Here is a 19,903-nt window from a genome sequence, read left to right as displayed (position 1 = left end):
TTTTATCTAATTAATTAATTTAACTTGAAAAATCAAATAATCAGATAAAATATTATTGTTGCAACTGAATTGCAACGTGCAAATGTGGGTGCGAGATTAACGTCTTCCTCTTCACGTGTTTAAAACAATAAATAATCACCAAAACATTATTTTTTTTCTCCTCTTTAAAAACTCAGTATTAAAACGTGCGAAGATCACTATTTTTTTTAATGAAAAAGACTCTCTTCTGAAAAACTCTCTCAGAAAATTAATTTCTTTCTACAAGTTTTTTCTCCAAAAAGCTTCCAACTTCGGTGTGCGGAATTTGTTATTCCGTAAGAAATTCATTTTATCCTGGGAGACGATCAGTAGATGGGCCGAATTCACTTCAAGGAAATCGCGTGGTACGCGAGGCTCGAATTAATTTAAATCTAATTTTTGATCTCGTTACCAGATTTGGTGATTTGATTTTGTCATATCTCGGATTCGCTATTAACTACTCCAACAATCTTGAAGCGAATTCGTGTGATGAAATTTGAGATGGCTGACGAAATTCCCCATATCCACAATCAAATCGAGGCTGCCCAAATCGTACTTGCAAATGAAGCAATGATCGACGCGATGAGCGATCCTGACAAAAATCTGAACGATCTGAATGATGACGTTCAGAATGGTGCAGACGGAGACGAGAATGATAAGGTGAATTCCAACGAGTCTCACATTCCCGCTCATACTGTTCCGTTATCTCAACCACCCCGCACAATCTGTGAAGCCTTTGAAATCGTTGCTACCAGACGCGAAGCGCGCGAGGCGGCCAGGAGGGCTGCTGCGGAAAAGGCTGCGAAGGCAGCGTACGAACAGGCCTTCAAGGCCGCGATTGAGGGGGCGCAACCTAGTGCTGCGACCTCCAACCATCCTGTTGTTGGACTACAGAAACGGCATTCTGCTAATACACGAGTGAAACAACCTGTTGTTGTTCTACCTCGTCCTCAGCGTATGGTTGTAGGACCTGTGTAGGGTCTCGTTGCATCTGCCGGACAACACTAGACGAGTTGGAGGGCATGTTGCTGTTATAGACCATGTAATGCAACCTGTTGCTGCAACTTTTAGGCAGCTTGTTGCTGCGGCAGCCGATAAGCTAGAAAAATTTAACGGGCAGAATTTTAAGACATGACAACAAAAGATGTTGTTTTATCAAACCACGATGAATATGACAGATTAGCTAACAGAAGATGCACTTGTTGTGCCTGAAGGATCCTCGGAAGAACAGAAAGCACAAATTCTGAAAGCCTGAAACCATTTAGACATTATGTGCAAAAATTATGTACTGAACGGCTTGAGCGACTCCTTGTATGGTATATACCGTCATGCACTAACAGCTAAACAGTTGTGGGAGACGCTGGAGAAAAAGTATATAACCGAGGATGCTGGTGCAAAGAAATTTATCATCGGAAGGTTTTTGGATTTCAAAATGGTCGATGGAAAAAGTATTACGAAATAGCTTGATGCGTTTCAGCTGATTCTGCATGAGATCCAAGCCGAGGGGATGTAGCTGAGTGAAGCTTTCCTAGTGGCAACGATAATTGAAAAATTGCCACCTAGTTGGGGTGATTTCAGAATTTACTTGAAACACAAACACAAAGAAATAGATATGGCGAGACTGATTAATCATCTCCAAACTGAAGAAGAGCAATGATCGAACCTAGCAAACATGGGACATCTGGTACTCGACAGCAAGGCCAATGTAGTCGAGCACAAAGCCGAAGGCTCTCGTTTCAAGATAGTTCTGAGGAACAATGAGCAACCAGAAAAGAACTGGAAGCCAACGGACAAGGGAAAAGAGAAGTTGAAGCCATCTGGTGGCGTTGAAAAGACAAAAAATTACCTTCAAAGGTAACAGTTTCAATTGCGGAAAGGTCGGACACTGTTCTATAGACTGCAAGGCGCCGAAAAGAAAAAAAGAGATGAATCAGGCACACGTCGTTACTAAATATGAAGAGCTACTTGACCTGACATGTGTTGTCTCTGAGGCAAATCTGGTGTGATCAAACAAGAAATAGTGGTGGCTCAACACGGGAGCAACACGCCATATCAGTATGGACAGGAATCAGTTTTCTCATTCGAGCGTGTCGAAGGAGAAACGATGTACATGGGGAATGTTGTTCCTGCTGAAGTCAAGGAAAAATGAAAGATGCTTCTGAAGATGACGTTTGGAATAGTTGTAACGCTGACCAATGCCTTGTACGTGCCAACAATGATGAAGAACCTGGTCTCGGGGACACTCCTGATGAAAAACGGCTTTAATATTAATCTGAATGGTGATAATTTTGTTTTGCGTAAATTAGGAGTGTATGTGGGTAAAGGTTATGTGGAGGATGGACTTCTGAAATGTTGTATTATGACTGTCATTGAAAATAATCATAATAAGTTTGTTGCTTATATTGTTGAGTCATCTACTTTATGGCATAGTCGATTGGGTCATGTTAATTATGATTCAATTCGTCGATTAATTAACCTGAACCAAATTCCAAGGTTCGAATTAAATAAATTAAAATGTGAAATTTGTGTTGAAGCAAAACAAACTCGGTCGTCTTTCCAAACACGATGTGGTAATAAATATTTTATTACATTTATTGATGATTGTACAAGATAATGTTATGTGTATTTACTTAAAAGCAAAGATGAGGCATTAAGTAAATTTATTTTGTACAAAAATAAAGTGGAAAACCAACTCAACAAATGGATTAAACGAATTCGAAGTGGTAGAGATGGAGAATATGAAACTCCGATTGGTGAATTTTGTGCACAAAATGGAATAATTCACGAAGTGACTCCACCTTATTCACCTCAATCAAACGGCGTCGTTGAACGTAAAAATTGCACATTAAAAGAAATGATGAATGCGATGTTGTTAAGTTGTGGACTACCCTAAAACATGTGGGGGGAGACAATATTAAGCAGTAATTATCTGCTTAACTTAATACCTCGGAAAAAGATGAAGAAGACCCCTTATGAGTTTTGGAAAGGTTGAAAACCATCTTACAAACACCTTCGAGTGTGGGGGTGTCTAGCTAAGGTAGCGGTAACACCTCAAAAACGTGTAAGAATCGGTCCCAATCCCAAGACAGTGGACTGCATTTTAATAGGATATGCACATAACAATACTGCTTATCGGTTCTTGGTATTCAATTCGAAAATTTTGGATATCCCAAAAAATATGATAATGGAATCAAAGAATGCATCATTCTTTGAAAATGTGTTCCCTGCAAAGGCAGGCACTAAACCTTGTTCGGCCAACCGAGAACACGGAACTGTGGACCAAGACCAACATCGAATGGAAATGTATGAATCTGAATCTAAACCAGGTCAGGAACCTGAGCTCAGAAGAAGCAAGCGAGCACGAGTTGAAAATTCGTTTAGAAATGATATTTTACTTATCTCTTTGAAAACGAGCCTCAAACATATGCTAAGGTGATAAGGTCTGCTGAAGCGCCTCTTTGGAAAGAGGCCGTAAAAAGTGAAATTGATTCTATTATTCAGAATCACACTTGGGGAACTTGTAGATCTCCCACCTGGTTCGAAACCTCTTGGATCAAAGTGGATATTCAAGAGAAAAATAAAACCAGACGGTACAATAGACAAATACAATACTAGACTTGTGATCAAAGGCTACAGGCAACGAAAAGGCCTAGATTACTTTGACACATATTCTCTTGTCACGAGAATAATATCCATTAGGATGATCCTTGCGATAGTCGCTATGCGGAATCTTGAGGTACATCAAATGGATGCGAAAACGGCCTTCTTAAATGGAGACTTGATGAAGAGATCTTTATGGAACAACCGGAAGGCTTTACAGTTCCAGGAAAGGAAAAGAAAGTCTATAAACTTGTGAAATCACTGTATGGACTTAAACAAACTCCAAAAAATAACATGAGAAATTTGATCATACCATGATGAATAGTAGTTTCAGAATCAATGAGTGTGATAAATGTATATATGTAAAGATCACTGAGTCTAGTTATGTGATAATATGCCTTTACGTAGACGATATACTTATCATTGGTAGCAACGAATATATTGTTAAGTCTACCAAAGACATGTTAAATTCTAGATTTGACATGAAGGACATGGGTCTCGCTGATGTGATCTTAGGAATTAAGATCAACAGAACAAAAAATGGACTAATTTTGAGTCAAACTCATTATGTAGACAAAATTCTCGAAAAAATCAGTAAGGATAATACAGGAATAACGAGAACTCCACTAGACACAAGTATCCATTTATCCAAAAATCGTGGAGAAGGTGTATCCCAAATTGAATACGCTTGGATAATTGGAAGCTTGATAAGTACCTAATGAGCTGCACTAGACCTGACATAGCTTATGCTATAAGCAAGCTGAGTACGTATACGAGTAATCCTAGTAAAGAGCATTGGAAAGCCATAGTTCGTGTACTTAGGTACTTACGGTACACTTGAGATTACGGGCTGCACTACAACAGACATCCAACTATAGTAGAAGGCTACTTAGATGCAAACTGGATATTTGATACTCTCAATTCGAGATCATAAGTGGATATGTGTTTACACTAGCAGGTGCAACAATCTCTTGGAAATCCTCAAAATAAAAAATTATTGCCAAATCCACAATAGAATCTGAGTTCATTGCATTGGATAAAGTTGAAGAAGAGGCGGAATGGATTCGCAACTTTCTTGAGGACATTCAAGAGTGGGACAAACCTGTCTCTGCCATAACCTTTTACTGCGATAGTAAATCTGCTATTGGCAGAGTAGAGAGTACAATGTACAATGGAAAGAGTCGACACATTTGTCGTCGACATAATGCCATAAGGCAACTGATCACAACTAAGGTTATTTTGATAGACCATTTTGCGTCAAAAGATAACCTAGCGGATCCGCTAACCAAATAGTTAAACCGTGATGCAGTTTACAAACTAACTAGAGGAATGAGACTTAAGCCTGCTAAAATATAAGTCTTATGAAGGAAAACCCAACCTAGAAAGATTGGAGATCCCAAGAACTAGATTCAATAGGACAATCTCCCTATAAGACCTATGTGCGTCATTGTGGGGACTAATAGCCTCAACCCATTCCTGTCAACAAACGGTGACATAGTAAGAAGAATAGCAAATCATTGCTTTAATGATCACTAAATAAGAGTTGTATTACTCAAAAACTTAGAAAGATCACCTATGTGAGAGAGAAGTGAAGTCGCTTCAAATGAGAACTGTTCAGGCTCAGTTCTTTAGAAACTCTTGCAGAACCAGGACGGGCTCCATGGCCAAAACGGACCAAACTATAACGAACCGAACTAGGTACATGGATTATGTATCAGTATATAACCTACTTACTAAAATACTGAACAGTTAAAGGACAACGTGTCCACTAGACAGTTGGTAAAGGCTACATACTGCTAAAAGGAAAGTTCAAAAGGATACTTACTTATCCCATGCAGAATTCATCTTTCTTTCATCGAGTCATTGTCTTTCTTCTTTCATGTGGGGGATTGTTGGATTTTTAAAAGGTGAAAGAGGAATATGAAAAGGCTATCTCACATTGGAAACATGAAAGAGTTTTATGTCTCTTTATATAAACATCTATCCCATTTATGATAAATGACAAAATTGGTTGGGCTAGAGCTTTGGCTTGCTTGGGCTTAGGTTAAATTAATAGTCAAAGATAAGGCCTTGGGCCTTGGGGCCGTGGGGGCTCGTGGGCCACACGGGTTGAGCCCAATAACAACAAAATCACTTTTGTATTTTATTATTTTATTTGATTAATTTAATTTGACTTGGAAAATTATATAATCAGATAAAATATTATTGTTGCAACTAAATTGCAACGTGCAAATGTGGGTGAAAGATTAACATCTTCCTCTTCACGTGTTTAAAATAATAAATAATCCCATAAACGTTATTTTTTTATTTTTCTCCTCTTTAAAAACTCAGTATTAAAGCTTACGAAGAAGATCATTATTTTTTTTAATTAAAAATACTCTCTTCTAAAAAACTCTTTCAGAAAACTAATTTCTCTCTACAAGTTTTCTCTCCAAAAAGCTTCCAACTTTGGTTTGTAAAATCTGTTATTCCGTAAGAAATTCGTTCTATCATGTGAGGTAATCGGTAGAGGGGCCGAATTTGCTTCAAGGAAATAGCGTGGTACGCAAGGCTCGAATTCATTTAAATCTAATTTTTGATCTCGTTATCAGATTTGGTGATTTGATTTTGTCACATTTCAGATTCACTGTTAATTATCTAACAAGCCTCACTTGTACCAGGCCGATTCCAGAACCGTTATTTGCTTCCTTCAAAGAAGATTTCAACGTTGAGACTTTCTACAAAATGCTTTTGCAATTGCTTTTAAAAACATAAATTTAAACAAACGAGCCTTAAGTAATTATAAAGTAATGCACAAAGCAAATTTTGTTTGATGTGGAAGTCATTCGAGAGACAAACAAAATTGGTTAATCGAAGTTCTAGTGACGGATTGATGGTGTTCTACTCCGGGTGGCAAGGCAACAACGATGAACAACGGTGAATTAGCATCTCCGAATAACAACATGTCCGATGGCGGTCTAGCTCATTTCTCCGTTGAGTGCGAACAACAACGACCAAGACAGCTAGGTTTCCTTCAATCTACACATCAATAGCTCCAAACAACTTCAGCACCTTCTTTTCCGGACTTCTTTATAATTGACATTCGGCTCAGATCAAGACCGGTCGGGCGCCCGTCCAGGGCCTACTCTAAATAAGACCCATTTTACCTATATTTGTAGTAATATAAATTAATATAAAATATTAATAAATAAAATTCAATCTTAAATTTATAAAAGAATCTCATATTAATTAAATACTTATTATTTATGAAACATATTAAGTATTAAAACTAGTTATGAAGAAGGAAGAGTAAAAATTAATCTCTTATCTTTATATTTTGTAATTTTTTTCATATTATTTTTATATTTACTTTCTATCCAATTATTTTGAGATTTTATATTTTTATTTCAAAACTTAGTAATATTTCAATTTTATAAATTAGGACATTACTTTCAATTTATTATTCTTTCTATTATGCTCTTTAGTTAAATTTTCATTGTTGTGTTTGTGTTGGATTGTCACTGGGACTGGAGCCCTTATTTTTATTTCGTCAAAAATCCGACTAAGTACAAAAAATTCCATGGTAATCACACTTCAAAGAGCGTTCGCCCGGAACTCATCGAATTAAGGCTATATGAGAAAATTTGGAATCGAAAAGGAAAACACAAACAAATAGGCCTAATTGAAAGAATTGTACTAAAGAATTTTTCCTGTTCGTTTCCTGGTTTGAGATTGCAAACCCAAAATTGATTCGTAATTCCATAATTGATATGTTCCATCGACGACACTACGAACAGTTTCAGCCATCATCTCCGGAAGCAACTAGGTCGACAACGGCGGCGGCTTTCCTCCGATTCGGCAGCGGCGACTTCACCGGTCATTTTCTCAGGTGACAGCGACCAGCAGATCTGGAAAGCAGAGGCGGCGGTCAGCGACTTTGCTCCGAATAACAGTGGTGTACTCCGAAACGACGACTGCTCCTCCTCCGGCGAATCACTCGGCGATGGTAACCAACAGCTCCTCTGCCGATCCTGCACCAGTGAAAACGGATCTCTTCTCCGGCCACGAATAGACCCCAATATGTTAAAAGTTCTAAAGCATAAAGTCGCATTTCTAAAGTTGTATTCTTCTTTTTCTTATAACAACTTTTTCTTTAGTCTGTAACTAAGCCTATATAAGGCAGTTTCTTTCCTCAATAAAAACAGATTTTTTACTTATGCTGTTATGCTTCTTATTTCGATTTCATCGTGGTATCAGAGCAATAATCCCTAATCCCTTTCAAAAATTTCTCCTCACTCGCACTAGGTTTGGCATTCCAATCGTGTTAAGATGGCCAACAATGATGAAATTAGAGCAGCGGTCGCTCCAGTGTTTGGAAATTTCGGAGCGTCTGGTTCTGTTTATTGTTCGAGATGACTTTCTTCTCCATGGTTCAGATCATCTTGGTATGATGCTTGTTACTACACCGTTTGATGGTTCAAACTTCCTTGATAGGCGAACTGCTATTGAAGACGCCTTAATTGCAAAGTCTAAAATCGGTTTTATTGATGGTACAATACCGATTCCTGAAGAAACTCACTGGAATTGGAATTTACACAGTAGAGAAGAGCTGAAGGTATGGTTAAAATGTGGATAATCAATTCGATTTCAAAAAAAGTTTCAAAAGCTTTTCGGCTATCCAGAATTATAGAGGAGCTATGAAAAAGTTTGGTAGAAAGCTATGGTCAATGTCATGGACCAAAAATTCTTTGGATCTAAAAGAAAATCGTCTCGCAGGTGCAATACATATGGATAAATTAAAAAAAAACTTGCACCACATCCTGTATGCAAGTGTGAATCTGGAAAGGAATTAGAAGATAAAGAGAATTATCAAGAAAAGAGGATTAAGATGCCTAGTTTAGTTACTGTTGCTCAAGATATTCTAACACCTAGTTCATTGTCTTAAGAAAATTAACAATGCTTGATAAAAAAAAGTGTTGCAAGAGAATTCTCTATCATTCAACATCTCCACTCCTCTTGAATCTATTAATACTGCAATGGAGTATGCATGTACAATCTCTAGTTTTTCAACATTATGTAAGGCAGATAAACATGTTTGGATTATAGGTTCTAGTTCTTCATGTCATTTATGTGGTGATGCGCATATGCTTGTTAATCCTTTGTCACTTACCACAACATATTATGTTATTTTACCTGATGGCACGCGCAAATTTGTCACTCTTAATATGAATCTTGTTTCGGTGAAACGGTTAACTGCATATCAGCCTTGTACAGTTCAGTTCACTAAGACTAGATTTATGGTGCAGGACCTAACTAATCATGCAACTCTATTGGCTAGGAAGCTGACTAAGCACCTATATGAGTATGTGTCTAGTTCTACTGATGATAAAGTTTCTTTGGAATTTGCTGCTAGCATTGTAACTACTGTGAGTACTAATAATAATCTATGGCATAAAAGACTTGGTCACCCTTCACTTGGAGCAATGAAACATATTCCTGTTTGTACCTCACTTGCCAATTTACATAAACATTGTGATATTTGTTTTCGCTCTAAGTTTCACAGATTGAGTTTTGAGAAAAACGACTCATGCTCCTTTAAGCCTTTTGAACTATTGCATGTTGATGTTTGGGGACCGTATGGCACCATTAGTATATTAGGGCTCGATATTTTCTAACTTTGGTTGATGATGATTACTCTAGATGCACTTGGATCTATCTTATGCAATGTAAAAGTGAAATAGTAGGCCTTTTGAAAATGTTTGCAGCTCTTGTCCAGAATCAATATAATTGCAGAATAAATGTTCTTAGAATGGTTCAAAATTTTTGAATTCTGCTTGCAAGTCTCTATTTCATGGGCACTGATGATGCATTGTGCGAGCCTCACGAGGAAAATATAGATCAGGAACTTTCTTCCAATTCATCTCCTCTAGTTCTGCGGAGGTCACTGAGAGTAACAAAACCTCCTAGAAAATTTGCGGACTATGACTGCTCCTATGTCGTTTCTTATGTTCCAGCCTCTAATCTAAATGACAAGTCTTCATCTTATAATCAAGCTAAACTTCATGCTCATTGGGTTTAAGCCATGGTTAAAAAGTTAGATGCCTTAGAAAAAAATCACGCCTAGATAGTTATCACACTTCCATATAAACTGCTATTGGTTGTAAATGGGTATTTCGAACAAAGTTTAATTTTGATGAGACTGTCAATCGCTTTAAAGCGCACTTGGTTGCCAAGGGATATCATCAGGTTTATGGCGTTGATTATAGTGAATCTTTTGTTGCGGTTGCTAAACATATTACCTGTTGCAGCCTCTTCTAACTGGAAGCTTGCACAATTAGATCATCAATAATGCTTTTCTCCATGGGTCACTCGAAGAGGACTTATATATGATTCCACCACCTGGATACCAAAAATCTTCTTCCGGTTTAGTGCTTAAGCTTCATCGATCTTTTTATGGTCTCAAGTAGGCCCTGCGCCAATGGAATCGTGCCTTGATCTTGTTTCTCTTACAATATGGCTTTACTCAATCATCTCATGATTCTTGCCTCTTTAAACTGCATGCTGCTACTTGTTGTTTATGTGGATGATATTTAGTTACAGGATCAAATTCTGCTGTAATTGACAAATTGAAAGATGCCTTGGATAAGGAGTTTACAATTAAGAATTTAGGTGATGCCTCTTATTTTCTTGGTTTGGAATTGTCTATATCCGTAGATAGTATTCGGGTTTCACAGCAGAAACATATTGCTGATATATTGGAAGACATTGAGGACACTCTTCCTTCCCATGCATCTATGCCTCTACCTCCCCATACTGTTCTTACAAGCTTAGGTTTTCATTTTCATTCTCCTCTTGGTTTTCACCGGTTGATTAGCCGACTTCTTTACCTTGGTGCCGGATATTTGCTTTGATGTGCAACAACTTAGTCAGTTCATGCATGCTCCCACCATAGATCATTGGGTCGCATCTTTGCATGTGGTTTCGTTCATGAACACACCAAACATCTAGAGGTCGATTGCCATTTAGTGCATCACCATTATTCCACTGATTTCGTTCTGCCCCAGCATGTTGCATCCGATCATCAGCTTGCATATATGTTTACTAAGAACTTCCCTTTGAAACTTTTTCATCATCATTTCTCCAGGTTGAACCTCTCAAACTTGGGCTCAACCTTGCTCGGGTATCAAGTTCTAAAGCATAAAGTCGTATTTCAAAATTTGTAATCTTCTTTTTCTTATAACAACGCTTTATTTAGTCAGTAACTAAGCCTATATAAGGCAGTTTCTTTTTTCAATAAAACAAATTTTTTACTTTGCTATTATGCTTCTTATTTCACCCACCGAAATCGGCACTCAAAAAAGACTTTTTACGCTCATCGGAATTCCTCTCTCTCTCTATCTCGCTGATGAAATTCTCCCCAAAAGACCCCTCTTTTTTTTTTCACCCTCTCACTCAAGGAATGAACTATTGGGATTAAATAGCTCACAACCACTCACGGTTATAAGAAAATCACTAAGGATTGGACTTAAGGTTGGTGGACCGAGCTAAGGAGTGGACTAACTAATGTATTATCAAATGACTCGTTGGGTTTGATCTCGAATGGTCAAAATTTTCAATACTCTCCCCCTCCCCTTTCTATTTCTCACACTATCGGTTTCTTATAAAATATGAGCAAAATTGTCCATAACGTTTTGAAATTCAGAGTAAATCTCATTGTACTTTAAAAATTGCATGACGCATTTTTATACTTTAAAAAACATTGTATGAAACTTTTTTCACATTTTTTATATGATGAGAAGATAATTTCATATTTATATTTTTTGTATCACGGGGGTTTCATAAGAATATTTTTTTAAAGTATAAAGGTACGCTATTCAATTTTAAAGTAAATAGAAAATTTACGCTGAATTTCGAAACCACAGAAAAATTATGGACAATTTTGAGACTAACTACTAAAATATGGATTGGGCCACAATAAACCTAAGTTCCCAATATTTCATAAGCCGAATATTTTCTACCATAGCAAATGTATTATATGGTGTTCTATTTACATATACTTCTGAAATTTTTGATATTATTCATCTACACAATGATTTTTAGAAAAATATCTCCTAAAATATTAGATAAAATACTAATTTTTTATTATTATTAAAATTTTCAAATTCGAAAACTTCAAAATTTTCTATTTAAGCAATGTGTGACAAATTTTTGTTAATCGTAAAGCTAACCAAATGAATTGAACTCATTGAGTTAGCCTATCCTACCATTTTTTTTTTTTTTTTCTTTTCTTGTAAATAGTGTTACAATTACAATTTTTTAAACTTACAAACCAACTCATAGAAGCTCCGGTTTGAAAGTAAAGTGAGATCGATCATCTTGAAGGCCGAACTTAATATAATCTGTATATTATATATTTGAGAGCGCTAGGTTTTGATTTAACTTTTTTTTTTTTTTTTTTTTTAGTTTTTAATAAAATAATTATATTAATTGATATAATTAATATGTTACTCTTAATATTATGGGTTTGACTTAAATTTTTCTTTTTCTTTTAGTTTTTAATAAAATAATTATATTAATTGATATAATTAATAGGTTACTATTAATATTATATAGTTATATTGAAATACTTAATGAATTTATAACTAGTATATATTTATTAAATATAAATTTTAAAATTTATTATTATTATTATTATTATTATTATTATAATATATTTGAGATCGGTAGATTCTCACGTGATTATTTCTTTTTTTTTTTTTAATTTTTTAATAAAAGTAATTATATTAATTAATTGATATAGTTAATATGTTATCATTGATATTATATAGTTATTATTGATATAATTAATCAAATTATAACTGATAAATATATTTATTAAAATTTAAAAATTATTATTATTATTATTATTATTATTATTACTATTATTATTATTGTTGTTGTTGTTATTGTTGTTGTTTATATATAATATATTATATATTTGAGCTCGGTGGGTTTCATATGACCAAATTTTTAATTTTAAATTATTTTAATAAAAATAATAATATTAAGGGAAAGTTGAATTAAAATCCATGTAAGATAAATTCACTTGAAATTCAAGTCTCAATTGAAAATTAATTAGACTGCAGTCCCTACTTTAGGAATTAGGTTTGTTATAACTCCCTAATTTTGTTTTTTTCCCAATCACCGTTGTATACGCAATAGGTAGTCGAAATAGGTTGATCAATACTTCCAATATTGTAATATATACCTACATTATTTTCCGTTCTACCCCCATTATAACTTTGTATACTTCTACTTAAATATCGCGTACTTTTTTCGCGAATTAAAAAAAAAAAATTACCCACGATTTAACAGGGGTTGAAGCAGGAAACGTTTCATAACTTCCCTCATCCCTATTTAAACCCTACATCTTCCATCTTCAGGCGAACCCTGACGCCCTCCAATCCTCAGCGGTCAAGTGGCGACCGATCGGTGTAAAAATGGTGAAAAAAAAAATAGCTGACGTGCTCCCATCCCCAAAACAAGATCGAAGAAGTAAGTGTCTGGTCAAACCTTTTTCAATTGTTTATTTTGTTGACATTAGTATTTTATATTGTAGTTTGTTCGATTGTTTGGGGTGTAAGCTTGGTCCTGTATTTGTATGTCTCGGTTCGATGTTGAGGAGTCCTAGGTGATCGATGTAGTTGTGTTAGTTAACCGGGTTTGAAATTGTTTGTATATTTGCCTACGTAGATCGGGTTAGATGTTTTAATTTGGCACTGATTTTGGGTGATTTTATTTATTTAATCTATAATTTTTGTTACTTTTATAGACTTTTGTTTAGTTAACCGGAGTTGCATATTTGAGTTTTTGTGTTTGATTATTCGGTAATTAGTAATATTTGTGGATTGACAAATGTGTAATTTGTTGGGCACTCCGAGTTGCATTTTTCAGGTTAGTTAATTGCTAAGTAGTATATTTTAAGGGGACTACTGTATACTCGGAATGTGTTGTTACGTACTCCTGATATATACTGATAAAATTTTAAATAAATTCGAGATTTGGGTAATATAGACTGATGATATTTATTTACATACCGGAGAAGGAATACAAATTGGTTATCAGCAGATTTGCAACACTATTTTTCCACAATAAGGTGGAGAAACTGAAAAAAAAAAAAAAAAAAAAAAAAAAAAAAAAAAAAAAAAAGCATGTTGGATGAACATATTAGAGCCATTAAAATGACTTCGTTTAGTCATTTTTTGGATTGCCCCAATATGAGACTGACGTGGCACCGCCTTCCTGTCTTGGTTAATAACTTCAGCCCGGAGTCCACGTCATTCAACATCCGAGCCGACATTGAGCTACCCTTTGAAGTGGAGGAATATTCTATAGTCTGAGGACTACATTCGACGGGATTTTACGTCAGGGACAATGCATCAGCAGCGATGAATGCTTTGTTAGGATATTTTGGGGGCAAGTCACGTTCTCTGGCCTGTGCCTAGGTGTTGCAGAAGCTGCATGAGGCTCTAGCGCAGGGACTGGAGCTTTTATCCGTTGTTGATGTAGCGCGTCTCTTTATTTTCCTTATTTTTACAAATATTTTATTTTGTACGGCAAATTATTCTGTACCTCTGTTTTTTGTTACCGTATGTGGATGACCTTACTGCGATTGGTGACTATGCATGGTGACGAAGCAAGAAGATTAATTGGGCCTGCCTGAATTTCAACAATCACATCCATATTTGTATATGGAATTGATTATTATGTATTTTCATTCGGAATTATCTCGGTTGTTGGAGCTAAATTTCTTAATGATTCTGTAAATGGTTAGAATAATGAATGGAGTTTTTATAAATCGAGTTAGTATGATCGGATTCCAGCGATATACTTTAAATAGCAGTTTATGTACTTGCATAATACTCATAAAAATACTCCCAATTAGAATATTTACAATGTCTACTACAATGCCATTGAATGTGTTGCATAACTTGTTGAATATATACGTACAGTGATTAAACTTTTCGTTAGGGTATAATAGATGATAACAGGGGACATGCTCTCATCGAGTTCCTTATGCTCCTCTTTTAGAGGATTAACTGTTGTTGTAAATAATCAATTATATTTACGGATACTTGGTACTTTACACCTAATACCTTATCTATAAATATGTGTACCTCTATTGTCAATTTTAATACCCGGTATATACATTCATGTACCTACATACACTATATTTATATCGTAATTCACTAGTTATGTACCTATAATATAATACCAAATGCTCCGAGTACACATACTTATGCCCGTGGAACCCCTACTTAAGAAACTTATAATTTTGGATACCATATACCCATTTGTTAATAGTAAATAGAGATAAATTCAACTTGATAGTATTCTCACCCATTTTCAGAGAGTATTAAAATGCAATAGTAAACATTTACAAATATCCAACGAAAAAATATCATTACACATATATAATAAATGTTTAATATCTATTTGTGGATGGTAAACGAAGTCATAAAGAAATTTATAAAAATATTTTTCATTACTAGGCTACACTGCCCCTACTACGAGATTATTAAACATTTGATGCAATATGAATTCGCTCTCACAAAGTAACACAAAAAAATGTAATATTTACTTTAAAAGGTGAGTTGTAATATACTAGAACTTCATTTGTGTTTTCTATCTAATAGAACAAACACTCATCTTATAAAATATTTTGACCCATCACATAGTAATCTAAACTGTAAGAACTCATTTAGAGAATTCTCATCCATCGTAGGAACTCAACTAAATTTAAAGATACCTACTACTTAACATATAATACCTTTCAAATCTATATATATACTTATAAACTCAATGTTAATACTTGAGTACTATAGTCATGTAACTGCATACAATATATTTATGTCCTGCTTCATTTTTCACATACCCGTACATATATTTCAAATATTCTAGATACATATACTTATGCCCATGTAACCTCAACTCGGGAAACCGATCATTTTAAGAACTATATAATTACTCGTGATATTTTATCGGGTGAATTCTGCATGATAGTATTCTCACACATTCTTGAAGAGTATCCAAAGGCGAAATGTACACATTTTACAAATATGTAGTGGAGAACATTTTCACACATATACATGGATGGTAAACAAATTGACAAATTAGTTGGTTAAAATATTAATCGTTATTAGGCTATCTGAGTGTTGCTACGAAATTTGATTTGTCGATGCAACATGAACTCCTTCACACAAAACAAAATATGGCAAATGTATTTCTTACTTGAAATGGCGAATTGTAATCTACTACTTGGACTTTGAGTGTTTTCCAAGTATTAGGTCAACCAATCCTATTCAAAATGATTGAGACCATAAAACAAAGCAAGGCGACCTGTCGACACTAGTAGACTCAAGTAAAAACCGTTCAATAGCATTTTATAAAATAATAAGTCGGTTGTATAACTAAGTACTTCATCACGCCTCTGATATACCTCATTTTTATTTTAATGTACCATTTTTTTTTCCTAAAATGTGTACCTGGACTCCGTTTTTAGATGCTTACAAAATTTAGCCTTACGACGAAGGTGGGTAATCATGTACCTACATCTTTTAGTTTAATACTCGTGTGATGGAAGCTATCGAGCAACATGACTTGTACCTCTGTTACCATTCAATAAACCTCTGTAGTCAACAATTAATTTATAATTGACCATAGTCGAATCTTGTACTTTTCATTCATATACCACAATGCAACGAATTTACAAACAAGTTTCAATACAATTTTGGTTCTTATTATTGTATATTTACTTATAATATTACATTACACCCAACATGCCAAAAGTAATTACAAAGTAAATGATTGATGTACATATTTCAAAATAAAAAATTATAACTTTAAAAGATCTATAATACCCGCTCATTGCAACTACGTCGGTTATGTTCGAATCTCAAATTAAAGGTGTGTTGCAAATTGCAAGTACGTATGTCAAATATACAATCGAGAATATGAGAGGATGCATAAATATGCCAAACACATTTCTTGTCGATGCACACCACAATAATTTATGTAGAATCAATCAAAGACAAAACGGGCATGTATCAATTCCTAGTTCCTGCATGATAAATGAAGAAAAATTACCGCAATATAATATTTAAATGATATTATCACAACATAACAAAGAAAAATTACCACGATATAATATTTTACAACCGAACTACCTCGCCCCTGCATAAAAAAGAAAAAATTACAAATAAATATCGCCACAATTATTTAGAGTTCTAGTTCTAAATGGTAATAATATTTCTTTTATTAAAAAAACAAAAATGGTAGGTACTCATCCTACTTTACAAAGTATTTACAAATAGTGTGAAGTTAACTATCATATTATCCAGGGTATTTAAAAGTGCAACTGTATTTATTTACTACGACAAGTTAAATAGAGTTACTATTGTGAATTTATTCCCGAATCGATGACTTTTATCAAACAAAACCTCATAACCACGAATAAATATATTAGTGAGAGTGAATTCGAAATAAAATCTAAATTAATAATACCGAAACAAAATTTAAATTAATATAATTCTAAAGCTAAAAAGACATTATGCAAGTGGAAAATCAAGAGTAGAAGATATCAAAACAAACAATGCCCTTAAATTCAGAAAATAAAGCAAACCTTTCTTCTTCGAGGGATTCACGCACAGGACAAGAAACAAACTACAAAACCTGTTCGATATTTCACAAAATTCATCAACTGAAAACTTCGAGATCGATTTATCCAATGACGGATAGTGATGGCGGCTCCGGGCAGCAGCTGTTCTCCAGCGATGAACAACAGACCCGCGACGTCTTCCTTCACCGATGACGGCACGGTTGGGATTCCTTCTCGAACAGCTCCGGCAAAACAACATCTACTTTGATCTACCTCTGAAGGAGTATAAATTCACAACAAATACTAACTTTTAAAAACCCTAACATCCGTCGCTTTTTGTTAAAGACGTTGCGTAACCAGCTTGATGGCAGCATTGATTTCGGAAGGGACAAATGTCTGTTCGAGATCGGCAGCCGGAGACTAAGTATTAAAGATCAGCAAATAATGGTGTGCAGATGGTTGCTTCAATTTTGAAATCACCGGTTTCTTTACCTTCGATTTCACGCGGAAGAAAACGATCGATTTTGGTGATTACAGAATGGGAACGAGAAAGGCCATTACAGAATGGGAAGGAGAAAACAAGAAAAATGAAAAAGGAGAGAGTGCAGTGTAAATATCTTGAAATAGGGACTGAATTGCAAGAATTTTGTACAGATAGAGATTTATATCCAATTTTGCGTAAATATAATTTTTAATTATTTACTAATTATATATAAATTCTCGTATTTATAATAACACAGTTAAACGAAAGTAATATATAAAGCAATTTTGTTTGTACTGTATGGATGATTTGGATATCTTTACTCAAGGATATTAAGGAGCAAGGAAATTTGTTGAGAAATATCTTTACCCTAATTCAACGATAAATATAAGGGGCCGTTTGATTCGCGATATATATATATATATATTTTATATAGGATTGAGATTCTATCGTAGAATTTATATATGATATAATTTATTATATTTAGAATTTAGAATCTTAATTGGTAAAACAATTCGTATTTATATTTCCCAAATTAAGTTTGTTTTGGAGATTAATCTAAGGATTTGAATTTTTTATATTTTAAATGACATAATTATCCTTCAATGAGTTTTAATTATTGTGATAAATTAAACCTTACATCTATTTCTTGTGAACTTTATTTATTTTTTCTACCAAAGTAGGTGTATTCTAATAAAAGAAATTTAATACGGTTTTTTATTAATATTAAAAAATATAATATATAGATTTATACAAAATATATAATATATAATCTCTACACTAAAAAATACAATGATTTAATATAGCATAATCCCTCCATTCCACTAACTGTCTCATTTAGATTTTGTGTCATTGTACTAACATTTAAAATATCTTTATATTTGCATAATTTTTTGCACAAATGTCATTATAATGGTATTATAAGACACTAATAGAAATATTTTTGTCATTTTCTCTTAATTTGTACTACGTTTTCATATAATAATTAATATTCAAAGATCAACACGCAAAAAGTAAATGGGACCTCTAGAGCCGGACGAAGGTAGTATTAATTTTTTTTACACTACCGACACTTTTTCTCATATCTAATATAACAAAAATACTTTAAACTAAAAATACAAAATTAATAGACCAGTCAACTAAATTTAAATTATTAATTTATTTAAAATATCATTAGTAATATAATTAAATATAAATAAAATTAATGATTATGAATAAATATATTTATTTGTAATAGTATATTTAAATAAAACATTATATTTTTATAGAACCAAATAAAATATACTCCCTCCGTCCCACATTCCATGTCCACGTTGCCGTTTCTGTCCGTCCCATGTACCATGTCACTTTCCTTTTTTGAAAAATGATTATACACTTTAATCTCATTTTAAACTTTTTAATTTTATTTTTTTTAAAATTTTAATTAAACTAATTAGTTATCTTAATTTTAATTTATAATTATTTATATTATAGGATAATTATTTTCACTAATACATCCTTAATTATCTACTAATTACACCCCTCCTAAAATACCGTGTCTATAGTGTAGCAGATACGGTATGTGAGATGGAGGTAGTAATTTAAATGTAGATATATACATAATATTAGAAAAGAGAAATGATTTTCTTGTTGGATAAGAGGGTATAATGGTAAAATATAAAATGCAATGAAAATGAGATTTTAAAGTAATAGGGTACCTTAGTGGAAAATCCTTCATTTGCTTAAAGTAATAGGCACTACAAGAAAAAATCATTTTTTAAACAAAATTTTTTTGTCTCTAAATCTATTTTTTCGATTACTAATGACATTAGAGACGGAATTAGGAACGGAATTACGTTAGCTACGTGAACTTTAGGGACGGAATTCCGTTACAAATATATTATTTTTTTGTAGTGAGGGTATCCGTTACCGGAAAATCCCTCGTTTGCAGTATTTTAAAATCTCATTTATATTAAATTGCATTATCAATATTTTACCAAACATAGATTCGTTAGAACTTTAAAATTCAAATTTTATGGAATCCCACCAAGTCCATGAACCAAATAGAATAAGTTAATTATGAAACAACAAAAATTAAAATAAGTACTATTTATTTTAAAATTTAGATAAAATATAATTAGTAAATAATAAAAAATATATTAATAAAAATAATTGTTGTATAATAAAAATAAATATAGATTAAAATAAAA

General features: G+C 33.7%; 1 protein-coding gene across 5 annotated transcripts; it reads left to right on the top strand.

The window, feature by feature from the left end:
* The first annotated feature begins 7,154 nt into the window (after window positions 1–7,154).
* On the top strand, window positions 7,155–10,831 carry LOC127259294 (uncharacterized). Of its 5 annotated transcripts, XM_051286519.1 has the most exons (3): window positions 7,155–8,212; window positions 8,904–8,959; window positions 9,906–10,219. In XM_051286519.1, the coding sequence occupies exons 1-3, from the start codon at window positions 7,814–7,816 to the stop codon at window positions 9,913–9,915; spliced, it is 465 nt and encodes a 154-aa protein (XP_051142476.1). In that variant the 5' UTR covers window positions 7,155–7,813; the 3' UTR covers window positions 9,916–10,219. The 5 variants fall into 5 exon arrangements, with proteins under 5 accessions (XP_051142476.1, XP_051142477.1, XP_051142478.1 ...); XM_051286520.1 differs by lacking the exons at window positions 8,904–8,959; window positions 9,906–10,219 and adding an exon at window positions 10,742–10,831; XM_051286521.1 differs by lacking the exon at window positions 8,904–8,959 and having other exon boundaries at window positions 9,906–10,218.
* Window positions 10,832–19,903: the final 9,072 nt, after the last annotated feature.

Source organism: Andrographis paniculata, unplaced genomic scaffold (genome assembly GCF_009805555.1).
Source record: "Andrographis paniculata isolate CXL003 unplaced genomic scaffold, ASM980555v1 Contig60END, whole genome shotgun sequence".
In the NCBI taxonomy this organism is placed as follows: domain Eukaryota; kingdom Viridiplantae; phylum Streptophyta; class Magnoliopsida; order Lamiales; family Acanthaceae; genus Andrographis; species Andrographis paniculata.
This window is presented reverse-complemented; position numbering and strand designations above follow the sequence as displayed.